Source organism: Panthera tigris, chromosome B3 (assembly GCF_018350195.1).
Source record: "Panthera tigris isolate Pti1 chromosome B3, P.tigris_Pti1_mat1.1, whole genome shotgun sequence".
Taxonomy (NCBI): Eukaryota; Metazoa; Chordata; class Mammalia; order Carnivora; family Felidae; genus Panthera; species Panthera tigris.
The window spans coordinates 11,971,303-11,984,067 of NC_056665.1; the positions used below are offsets into that span (position 1 = coordinate 11,971,303).

Here is a 12,765-nt window from a genome sequence, read left to right on the forward strand (position 1 = left end):
CGGACGCTTAACCGACTGAGCCACTGAGCCACCCAGGCACTCCCCCTCCCCCCTTTAAAAAAAATTTTTTTTTAATGCTTATTTTTGAGAGAGAGAGAGAAGGACTTTGCTATTCTTAAGTATGTAGCATTCTTTTGATGAAAGTTAATAGTCAGAGGTTAGTGAGTTGGAGGTGGGTTTTGGTAAGCATATTTTAAAAATCTAATTGACCGTTAACATCCACATTGCCTTTATGGTGTTTTATTTTGAATGACATCTGAGCTGGTTTGCCCGAGTTTTCTTTTTCCACAGTGTCTAGGACAAGGTTGCTGAGCCATGTTTGTTACAACCGGTCACGTAGTTGTGTCCGTTCTTTCCTCTTTTATACGTCCATTAACACATTCTCTATAGGGCACAAGACAGCAATAGAAATAGTTTCCCTAATTTGGGGGGAAAAGAGACACTTAAATGTTTCTGACTATAAACCTTCCTTGGTCTAGTGCTGTCAGCAGGGCACTGTTGGCTCATGATTGAACATGCTCTGTAATGAGTCTAAAATGGGACAAATCAGCAGTCACCACCTTTAATGACACACTAAATGTTGTGGCATTTCACATGATATTCTAGATCTGCAGTATCACGTTTGGTTGCCTCTAACATGTAGCTTTTAAAGTTTTTAATTAAAGTAAAATAAAATGAAAGATTCTGTTCCTTAGCCACACTAGCCATGTGTCAGAGGCTCAGTAGTCACATGTGGCTCCTGGCCACTAGATTGTTCCCTGCAGATACAGAATATTTCCATCATCACAGAGAATTTTATTGGACTGAGCCCTTGTAGAAGTCAAGCTGAGGGAGGGTTTCCCGGTGTTAGAGGTAACTCTGTCATTACAGACAAATTAATTTTCGAAGGAAAAGAAGAGTGAGCACGATCAAACACAGGTTTCTTTTGTCTGAAAGCTCACATTGGATAATGTTATTATTGAGTAGATTGTGGAAGCAGGGTATCGTGTTGTCCCTATGAACTGTGAATTAAAGTCTGTAATCATTTTTCCCCTCTCACACACTGAAGGCAAGTAGCGGGTCTGAGAGTGGGAGCCCAAAAAGAAGAGGCCAGAGGCAGCTGAAGAAACAGTAAGTCTTTCATGGGGCAGTTACTTCCCCCAGGGGTTTTGAACATGTCAGCTTCTCTGGGGCTCCCTTCTCTGTGTGGTCGTCTGTCCCGGGTCCCGGAGTCTGCTTCTTCTCTTGCTGTCTTGGGTTGCAGTCCGTCATGACCCACTGCTGCCGCAGCCCTCAAAGCTCGGGGTTGCATGTGTTCCCATGTGCTTGGACTACTTCTTAGGGCAAACCCCAGCTTGTTCCATTTGGTTAGCCTGATTAGCACAATTGTGTTTTTCTTAAAAATGTGCACTAGTTCTATTCTGGTTGAGCAAGGAACAAATTTAGATTTGCTCTTTTTTCTTTTAATTTGTTCTTTGTGTGGGTGTGGCAACATTATATTTGTTGGACTGACACCCAGTTTAGTATTAAATTTCAAAGTGTTATTACTGTATAATTTTAATACTGCAGTTTACAAACCAGAAAATTTTAATTCTTGGGCTTAACATGACATTCCTTTAGAACGTAGATTATATATTCATTATTTTAAAAATTCACAAATTCTACTTAATTAAGGTGAAAAAAATTTGTTTTTGGTTTTTTTTGGAATTAAAAAAATTACTTTTGGAGAGTGTCTGGATCTTTTTGACAGTCTAAATTCTATAGCCCACCTCTTGAGGAGCTTCATTTGAAAATGTAGCTATTGAAAACTTGGCAGACAAATTCAGGGGTTTCTCATGGTAAACGATTGTCCATGGTACCTATTAAAATAGAGCCCCAGTTATATGTATTTTCTGTTCTCAAATAGTAATTTTAGAATTAGTAATTAGAATTAGTAATTAGTAATAGAATTACTAATTAGTAATCTTTCATAAGTATTTGGCCTAAGGCAAAGGAGCTTGAATTTTTTAAACCCATGTACTCATCTTCAAAGTAGAGTAATACTCCTTCTGCCAACCTAACAGGGTTATTGGGAACTGTGTTAGGAAAAGTTGAGTATTTAGTATGTCCTCTCCAGAGCACATACACTTTTCATTTGTGTTTGAAATACTTGTTAGAGTTGGAGGAAAAACTGTAGGCAAGCCTGCACTTCTTGGCATCTTAGAAGGCTTTTTTCTACCCCATTCCTTGGCCTGCGTGGGAAATTATTCTGATCTGATGGCCTTTTGGGGGCTTTCGGGAAGTCTGTGCATGTGTTCTTTCCTCTACTATCTGGCTATGTTCTTCTGGTCTCCTGACTGGGATCTAAATGGTGCTGTGCTTGAAAACCTCCAGTTTCTACTTCAGTGGCGTCTGGGTGTGTAGAAGCGCACTGGCCCCTGTGCTCACTTTCCTTCTGTCAATCCTAGCCGTCTCTAAAGTTGACCGTTCTTAGAGGCCTTCTTTCCCCGAGTAGAACCTCTTCGTTCCTTGCAGGGGGTTGTATCTTCTGTAAGTGCCCTTCCTTTCCCCGGCCTCTTCCCTAGGAACTTAGCCAGAGCTGGGGGAGTTCTCTTCCTGTTTATTTGGGCCCTGCGCTGGCCTTGTTTCCTGCTATCCTCTGGACAGCAGGTGAGTACTGGGGCTTATAGGGAGCTCTTTTCCTGAGTCCGTTTAATTATAATTAGTAGGAGGAGGTGCAGTAGGTGCTGGCACTCCCGCTGCAAAGCCTCAGCACTAACGGGGGCCTGTGTGATGTGAGCAAGCATAACAGGACCTAGTGTGTGGGCATGTGGATTTCAGAATTGAGAGACTCAAAGGGGGCAGAGATTTTGAAGTATTAGCATAAGGAAAGGCTTTTCTGAAACGCTGTGGGCTGTACCACAGATTTTGAAGTTTTTAAAAAGCTATTTTTTTAAACTTTTTAAAAATGTTATAAGAATAAAGCAGTAGTACAAAGACTGCCTGTGTATTTTGCCCAGATTTACCATTGGTTACCACTTTTGCCTCATTTGTTTTTATTGTTGTGAGTGCTTTCTTTGTAAATATTTATGTATGCATGCATATAATATTTTTTCTGAACCACTTAAGACTAAGATTGACACACATCATGACCTTTTACCCCTAAATACTGAAGTGTGGATTTCCTAAGAATAAGGATACTCTGTTTCTTAAGCACAGGATAGTTTTACTACAAATAGATTTAACATTGCTAACATAGTTTTGTCTAATCCATATCCCCATTTTGTTACTTGACCCAGGAATGTCTTTTATAACATTTCCCACCTCCACTGCAGGGTCCCATCTAGGATTAGATCCTGTATTAGTGGTCTTTCACAGCCCTTCTGTGCTCTTATGACGTTGGCATCTTTGAAGAATACAGTCTTACAAAGGAATAACTCCCCAGAGTCAGAATGTAAGTTAGCATTTAAAAAATTTAGAAGCTATAGAGCATAATGTTTCTGCACGATATTGAGAACATTTTTCAAGTTGGCAGTGTTGAAAATTTGAGGGATGATGCTTAAGAATTCAGAGTTTTAGATTTTTTTTTTGAGAAAATCTGTCAGTACTGGTCCTCATAACAAGTGGTCTTTGTAATCTTCAGATAGACTGGGAGTTCTCTGTTTTGACTCCATTTACAGTCCTTACCTGGCCCGAGTGGGTACTGGAGATTGTAACTCCTGACCTAGTCATGCTAACCAATAATTTTTCAAATTTTATTTGACCCACTCATGCTGTTTTGATTATTCAACCCTTTCCCATGCAGTACTTCTTAATATTGTCCAAATTTGTGAAATGTAGAGGACCTATGCTGGCTCATTATGGTACCATCAGTTTTTCAAGCCACTCTAGAATGGTTCCAGAACATATTCTCCCAACTGGAATGAAAAAAAAAATGTGTTAGCCGTAAATCACTTGGAAGTTTTTCTTCTGGGACCATAGTTATTTTTTTCTTTCCAGTTCTTTGAATTGTAACTGTCAGAAACTTGTGACACAGTGGAGAATTTGCCCCAGAGTTTTCTTTTTCATTGAAACTTGCTCCTGAAAGGCGTTCTCTCTGGGAAAATGTACTGAAAATCAGTGAAGTTTAAGCAGTTCTTTTCCTCTTTTCATGATCTGCCTTCTAAAGTGGAGGGGAAAGGAATCCTCTTCTCTGAGCTCTTAGAGATAGTTAGTAGGAAGCCTCAGTGACTCTTGGCCAGAATTTAGGCCCATTTTATTTACAAAGGAATTTTACAGTTATTTAGATTTGATTTCTGTCTTAGGGTTTGTGTTCTGCCAGCCACCTTTTTCCAATAAAGGAAGAAAACCATACTTTGTTAGCTTGCATTCTGACTTTTTCATATCTGTTTACATTGCCGTGGGGCCTCAGTGGCCAGACCTTGGTATTTTTATCCCTGGTCCCCAAAATTTTGGTAAAAATTCCATTGATTCTCTCCTAGGGAATCCTGCCGATGCCCTCTTAGAGCTGGATCTGGCAATTCACATCTCCTATAACATATGAAAAAAATTTTTAAACACAACCTTATATTTTAGACAACTCCTCTTTGTAGCCTGACTTATACATATGGCTTAGTCAGGGAGTCGTGCTCATAAAGTTTGCATTATATAGAAGAAGCCAGTGATCTAGGAGAGCCCTCTACATCTACAGAGTTGGGAAGTAATCATTTTATAATGATCACTCTTTTCACCTTCCCTTTATACAAAGTGACTTAGTATTGCTGATCTAACTTTTCCCTCTGTTCTTGAAAGTTAAAACAAAATTTAAAATAATCCAGCCAGTTTCAGATACACATGCATACTAACTCATTTAGGCCTTCTAAGCCTTCTGTTGTTCAGATCCTCCCAGAATGTGTAAGTCTGACTTTTCCTGATTTTGTGGTCTTCAGTGGATTGTCACTGAGAGGAGGAGGGCTGTAGGTTTGACATGTAATGCCAAACACCTTGTTCTCACTGGGTTTTAGTTTCCTTCTTTAGGAGGCGGACTTTGGACCAGTTGATTGCTCAGTTTTTGTGCATTCTCATACTAGAAGTTTCTGAATCTTCCTGGCTGTCCATAAGTCTGTAGACCTCCAATTTAACTGGAGGACTCTAGCCTCAACACTGATTCTGTCAGTTTACTGGCACCTTAGTTGCATAAAGTCATAGAAGTGGACCTCATTAAGTGCCCTGATTTAGATTCTTAATTCCTGTGGAGTTCCGTAAATTACAACTAATATTTGTGCATCTTTCTCATCTGATCTGCTCTCCCTCACATCTTAATTGTTCATGTTCTTTCAAGCTTGTTAACTGTGAAACCACTTCTCTCCAGTTTGAGTATGTGTGTCCCTTCTGAGAGCCAAACTGTTCTCCCAAAGGAGACTGCAGTCTCATGTGCCAATCTTCTAGTGCCTGGAGACATCTTCTTTCTTCCTTCCTGGCCGTCCCCATCTATTCGTTTGGTTCCTTAGCAAACATTTGTTGTGCTAGGTTCTAGGGAGGGGGACTAACATGCCTAGAGTTTAGTTAGATATAAGGAATTCTTTGTTTAAAAAGGGACCTGCAAGGATATTATGCAATATTAATAGGCCTTAGTGTCTCAGCAGTCTGTGTCCAAAAGAAAAGTACTCTACCTGTTTGTTAGGCTGATATGGTTCATTCTTTAATTATTTCTTTCCTCAACAAAGAAGTAGCTCCATTTGCTTGCCTTTGTGCTGAACTCTGATACAAAGATGAAGACAAGTCGCCCTGCCTCCTGGAAGCAGTCACTTACTCTAAGGGAAACCGATATGAAACCAATAGTGCTAGTAGAACTTGAGTAATGTACATAAAAGTGCTGTACTGCCTTTTCATGCTTCCTGAAGTAGGGTGGTTCCTGGACTTTTTAGGAAGATTCTTAGGAATCTGTAGATAAGCCACCTTCTTGCAGTAAGCTCCTGCTATTCCTTTGACCTATTCTCCCATGAAGAATATTGACTACTTGACTTTGATTCTGTGACAGTTGTCTTCAGCATAATCTTATTTCCTATGCATAGACCCAGAGGCACAGTGGTAGTTGTTTTATAAAACCTCAGATACTTGCCTGTGAGTTGTTTTTTTTTTTTCCTAGATATTTCATGCTCAGTGACTATTATGTGTTCTCTCCTTCCCTAGAAATGAGCTAAGTCCCACGTTTGGTCTTTAAACCTCAAAAACTCTTTGGGGTGGTAGGAGAGAGCTATAAGGTACGGCTCTTTAAAGCCTTCTAAGATCTCAAGGAGCAAAGGAACACCTACTGTATCTAATAATTATTGAGAACTACATCTTTGGCTGAATAGATTATTTAGTAAGTGGTAGGTTTATCACTGAAAAATAATTTTAGGGACTTTTATCGAATATATTTTAAAGATGTTAGCATGTCTAGTATTATAGTAGTTTTAAAAGAAGTTTCTAACCAGTATTAGAATTTATTAAGATTCACATCGTCTGTGAATTTGTTAAGATAAACATTTTTAGGCTTCATATTAGACCTGCTAAATCAGAAACTGGCACTTGTCCAGAAATTTGTTTTAACAAGTTCTTCAGGTGGTTCTGATCATCTTACATTTGAGAACCACTGGTCTAGTATATATTACGACTTCAATCTGTTCAATGGTAGTGGTAAATAAAAATAGAGTAGAAGAGATTTAACAGCTTTTTTTTTTTTCCAGAATAGTTTAAAAAATACTTTCTTCATTTCCATTTTCATTTATTTTTGTCACCAGAGAAAAAATAGGCATAGATATTACACAGTCTAGGAAGGAACATAGCCAGAGTTTAAATAGAGCTAGAATAAACCTTTTTTAGCCATAATACCTAAAATATACATGTTTTGCCTTTTGGAGAATCCTATTGAAATTGGTCCTGTCAGATTCTTCAAATGAAACAATCCTGAGGAGTTCATTTAGAAAAAAATCATTTTGCTTTGCTTTTGATCACAGAGAAAAATGGAAACGGGAGCCCTCAGAAGATGAACAGGAACAAGGCACCAGTGCAGAGAGCGAACCAGAGCAGAAAAAAGTGAAAGCCAGAAGACCTGTCCCCAGAAGGTGCAGTGTTTGCTTGAACTCTCTGCTTCTGGTGGAGCTTAGTTTGTGTTAGTTTGAGAAGGATGGTACAGTGGTAGAATGATGGCCTACGGTGTGCTGTGATTCGGGGCTTTGGAAGTCTCGGGCTCACTTCTTGCTAGGCTTCCTCGTTAGCAAGTGATTAGGTGATGAGGATGCTTGCATTTGACTGTGGGTGTTTGCATGGTGTGTCGTGTAGAGCGAAGCTTCTGTTTCTTACTCCCCGACTTACTAGTTCCCCTAGTTCTGAGGGGTGAATGTATCTTCTGCTTTTAAAAAAAGCTCCCTGTGTATTGGAGCAGTATGCAGGCTTTTTGGGGGAAGAACTAATTCCTAACTTTAAAATACTGTTTGGTTGAAAGCATGCTTCACTGTTTCTTACCTTGTTCTTAGAATCTGACATTAAGCAGAGAATCTGATTATGCAGGGAAAGAAGTAGGCCGAGGTCACAGGGAACTTTGGTAATTAAAAAAAAAAAAATGTTTATTTGTTTTGAGAGGTGGGGCGATGGGCAGAGAAGGAGGGAGAGAGAGAATTCCAAGCAGGCTCCGTGCTGTCAGCACAGAGCCTGATGTGGGGCTTGATCTCACAAACCATGAGACCATGACCTGAGACAAAATCAAGAGTTGGATGCTTAAGTGATCCGAGCCACCCAGGTGCCCTGAAACTTTGGTAATTTCATTAGCTGGCTGGCAATGTAAGGTACTCATGTTGGGGAAAGGAGGGCAGGAGGCAGAGATCTCAGGGGAATTTTCCTCCTTGCAGTATTGCTTAGGATGGGGGTTGACAGGCTGTTGCCTTTGGGCCACATCCCACTCAATCACCTATTTCTGGATGGCCTGTGAGCTAAGTATAGCATTTAGAGATAAACATTTATAGTTTGATGATAGGCAACACTAAATTTGAACCTTAGTTCCGTGAAATGTTATCCCTTCAAAAAGAATTCAGTTCTTATCATTAGATGTGTATCCCATAAATCCTGTGATTATTATTTCATTTTGAGTTTTGTCAGTAAAAATTATGTGAAAATTTATTTTTTCTCGTTAAGTAAGTGCCTGCATAGTGGCCTCAATTTTGCGTCTTGTCTGGGAATGCCAACAGTTGTGCTCTGGACTTTTGCAGCCAACATTTGCCTGCCTCTGAGTTAGGACACTACACTGGCCCACCACGCTGGCAGGGAAATTTGTCAACTTAGTTTGGTCACAGGACTGGAAAGCCACTTCAGCTTTTTCTTCTAGAGTTTACCTGTCATTTATTGAATCCCTGATCATCTCTCTGTAGTGTACTTATGGAAGGTGTGAGAGAAACAGATAAGATTGTGAGTTTCCATCTGTATCTTTCTCCTGTTTTCACCTTTTTACCACTGGTAGAGTATTTCGGGATTTCCTTACGGGAGTGCCTAGGCTGTGGTTCTCCGTCCTGGCTGTGTGTGAGTTCCCTTGGGTGGCCATCTCCTTAGTCTGTGTGGCAGGGTGTGGTTTCTCAGGTAGTCTTCCAGATATGTTTTGTACATGTCACACACACTATTATGCGTGTAGTTATTTTTTGTCTTTTGCTCCTTTTATGCAGATAGCATTTCATGCATCTTCTTCATTTAAAAAAAATATATATATAGTTTAACATTTATTTATTATTGAGAGACAGAGAGACACAGAATGTGAACAGGGGAGGGGTAGAGAGAGGGGGAGACACAGAATCTGAAGCAAGCTCCAGGGTCTGAGCTGTTAGCACAGAGCCCGATGCGGGGCTCGAACTCACGAACTGTGAGATCATGACCTGAGCCAAAGTTGGATGCTTAACTGAGCCACCCAGGCACCCCTGCGTTTTTCTTTAGTTATCTTGGAAATCTTCTCATATCAGTACATGGAAAAGTTTTTTGTTTTTTGTTTTTTTAATGCCTACCTAGTTATTCTGTTGAGTGAACTGATTCCAAGTTGATGAAGATTTAGAGTTTTCCTAGTCTTTTGTTAATTGCAAATAATACTACAGTGAATACCTTATTGTGCCTGTATCAGTGTATATCTGTAAGATCAACTCCCAGAAATGAAAAATGTTGACATTTCTAAGTTTGATAGATATTTCCAAGTTGTCTGCCAAAGAAGTACCATCAGTAACATGTTGCATGTATATTTTTATGTCAGGTAACCCTGAGGAGTAGTTGAGAACCATTGCCTCAGAATTCACTGAATCTCCTATATGTGTTTGAGGATTATCAGTATTACAATTACTTTTGTGTTGAAAATGCAGATTTCTAGTTGATTAGAATCTTAGCAAATGGGACTCAGGAATATACATTTCTGACATTCCCCAGGTTAATCCTATATATGTATTGTGGCTCTGGGAAATTATAGATTTGAAATAGACACCAAGTGATAGAATAAAAACTTTGCCCTTTTTTCTCTTCTCATTTTAGAACAGTGCCCAAACCTCGTGTTAAAAAGCAACCCAAGACTCAGCGTGGAAAGAGAAAAAGGCAAGATTCTTCTGATGACGATGATGAAGATGATGAAGCTCCTAAAAGGCAGACTCGTCGCAGAGCAGCTAAAAATGTTAGGTAGGTTGTGCCCCAGAAGTGTTTCATTAGTGTGAGGGTGATAGTTGGGTAGAACTTGGTTCAGGTGAGTCCACGATTCTGCATTTTTTTTTTTTTTTTAAGTTTATTTTGACACAGAGAGAGAGAGAGAGAGTGCTTGTGTGCACACACTTGAGAGCATGAGTTGGTGGTGGCAGGGGAGGGGGCAGAGAGAAGCCCAGGAAGGCCCTGTGCCGTAAGTGTGGAGCCCATTGTGGAGCTCATACCCACAAACTGAGATCATGGCCTGAGCCAAAACCAAGAGTCCGATGCTCAACTGACTGAGCCACCCAGGTGCCACCAGGATTTTGCAAAATTTTGGATTTTGATAGGCAAAAATAATGACCTGTGTCCTGAGGTTGTGTTTAGAAATTTCTTGCAAAAAAGAATGATGTTGGCCAGTGGGAATATGGAAGGAATAGCAGTGGTTCATTTCTGGCCTTCATTCCTGTAAAGAAAAGCACTTAGTGTTGATGTTCTATTGAGGTGGGTTAGTCAGTGATAACTGTCACCCTTTTTAAGGAAAGATGTTTGGATTATATTCTCACTTCTAAATTGCTCTTTCAATCAGACAGATTCTTCTGAGGATCACTTTATGTACTGGTATTTGGGTGTAATTTTATTAAGCTTACTAATAGGATATGGAGTATTAATAGAAAATTAAATAAAGGAATAGAAACATGCAGACATCAGTATTTTACTTTATATGAGTCCAAGGATATTTCATTTTCTTTCAGAGGATACACAGGTTTCTTTTGGTCTACTGAGAGATAGTGAAACTAAGTCCTGGAGATATTAACCTGTCCAGTGTGTCTAGTTAATGATTCAAAGGCTTGGACAATGTGCTGAATATGCCAAAGTGTACGTTTTCCTCCTGCAGCTCTTGTACATCCAGGATTGTGTTTTTCTCGTGTGACTCCCAAACCATTTGTTGTTTATATACGGTGAAAGGTTACATTGTGAAAGGTTACATTTTGATATTTCATTACCAGGAAGTATGTTTGTTGAAGTTTTCAACAGTTTGAGGATACTTAAATTTCATATTCTTATTATCAGACAAAATACAGGGTTGAAACATTTCATCTTAGAAATAGTGTTTCCTTTTTGCTTAATGAAACAGCTGTTTTTTCATTCAGTATATGTTTTCTTTGTAGTTTCCTTGTTTACATAGTAACCTCCTGTTGAAAAACAAAAGCATAGGCATGTCCTTGTAGTTTTCTGTATCTTGCTTACACAAATCACTACAAACAGTAGTGTGTTTTTATTTGGAACTGTAAGCCTTCCTACAGTTCTCCATGAACATGCATTAATACTTAAGTAGGAGAAAACAGGTACTTTGAGCCCACTTTATCTGTGGCTGATCTTAAAACAACATGCTGGAGCCAAAAGGATATGGTTCTTGAACGTCGTTGTATTTGGTCTTTAATTCTGGAAAGGTAGTCTCTCATTTATCCAGCACTATTTCTCACACAGCTATAAGGAAGATGACGACTTTGAGACTGACTCTGACGACCTCATCGAAATGACAGGAGAAGGAGCCGATGAACAGCAGGACAACAGTGAAACTATTGAGAAGGTCTTAGACTCAAGGCTGGGAAAGAAAGGAGGTATGTCTCTGTGGGGAGCAAAATATGTCTTACCTACTCAGGCCCAAATCTTCTGTATTTCAGCTCTCAAATGAAGAATTTCAGTCCATGCTCACAGTGGTCGTGAAATGTGGAAGTTGTTCTGGCATAATGTCATGTTTCATTGCAGAGGATGTAGGGATGTGTCCGATATGTCTTTGAGACTTGAAACTTAAGATGTGTTTATAGCTTAAAAAGCAGTGATGTCGCAGATATTCTGGTTTATAAACCTGAAACAAATTTACCTTTAATTAGGTGTTTCTGAATCTCCTGGGTGATAGGGAATGAAGATTTTTTTATATCTAACTTGAGGTGTCTTATAACTTAGTTTCTTTAACCTTTCCATATAGAAAATATCAAAATACTGCTTAATTCTTTTTTCTTTTTTGTTTCCATCCAGCCTCACTTTTGGTTAAGAGTTAACACAGAACTTTGGGTGGATGGGTAATTGGTGTGGGATGGTGGGGGGATCTTTCTTTCTTTCTTTCTTTCTTTCTTTCTTTCTTTCTTCTTTTTTTTTTTTTTAATGTTTATTCATTTTTGAGAGACAGAGACAGAATGCGAGCAGGGGAGGAACAGAGAGAGAGAGAGGGAAACACAGAATCCGATGTAGGCTCCAGGCTCTGAGCTGTCAGCACAGAGCCCGACATGGGGTTTGAACTCATGAGCCATGAGATCATGGCCTGAGTTGAAGTTGGACACTCAACTGACTGAGCCACCCAGGCGCCCCTATTTCTTAGTATTCTTGGAGAGACAGATTTGTTTTCTGAGTTAGTAGGGACCAAACCAGAAGGGTGTTGCTCTTCCATTTCTCTTGTGTTTAGACACAAGGATTTCTTTGATTTCACCAACATATTTTGGAAAACATTTTAAAGTGTAGAAATTGGGTTTGCGTTTTGACAATATTTGAAATTACGAATCTTGTTCATCCTGTATTGTTTGTGAATTTCTGCTTATTTTTCAGTCAACAGGATTTTGATGCTTCATCCAAAAAGAGATTCTTTAGCTGAATGTGTACTCAGGAAGCCTTTTCAGGGTCTGATTTAATATACTTTTAAATGTTTACCTGAATCCTTTTGCAGCTACGGGAGCTTCTACTACTGTATATGCGATTGAAGCTAATGGAGACCCAAGTGGCGACTTTGACACTGAAAAGGATGAGGGTGAAGTCCAGTACCTCATCAAGTGGAAGGGTTGGTCTTACATCCACAGCACATGGGAGAGTGAAGAATCCTTACAACAGCAGAAAGTGAAGGGTCTAAAAAAATTAGAGAACTTCAAGAAGAAAGAGGATGAAATCAAGCAATGGTACATTTTTCAAGCAATGGTATATTTGCAGCCTTGAGGGAAGGAAGGTTTTTAAAGAATGTGTGGAGCACATAGCTGTCTAGGAACTCAGATTTTGCCTTAATTATCTGAACACAGAGCTGGTCACAATTCCATTTTATAAAATTGTGACCTGAAGACACTATATATATATATATATATATATATATATATATATATG

General features: G+C 39.3%; 1 protein-coding gene across 6 annotated transcripts in view; it reads left to right on the top strand.

The window, feature by feature from the left end:
* Positions 1 to 12,765, top strand: part of CHD2 (chromodomain helicase DNA binding protein 2) — a 122,789-nt gene that overhangs the window by 28,231 nt on the left and 81,793 nt on the right. For 5 of the 6 annotated variants that reach the window (XM_007078247.3, XM_042988133.1, XM_042988130.1 and 2 more), the window contains 5 exons: positions 1,049 to 1,110; positions 6,936 to 7,043; positions 9,475 to 9,615; positions 11,107 to 11,240; positions 12,341 to 12,566. In XM_007078247.3, the coding sequence (XP_007078309.2) occupies positions 1,049 to 1,110; positions 6,936 to 7,043; positions 9,475 to 9,615; positions 11,107 to 11,240; positions 12,341 to 12,566 (671 nt within the window). The remainder of the gene's footprint in view (positions 1 to 1,048; positions 1,111 to 6,935; positions 7,044 to 9,474; positions 9,616 to 11,106; positions 11,241 to 12,340; positions 12,567 to 12,765) is intronic. The other variant, XM_042988131.1, reaches the window with a different exon arrangement.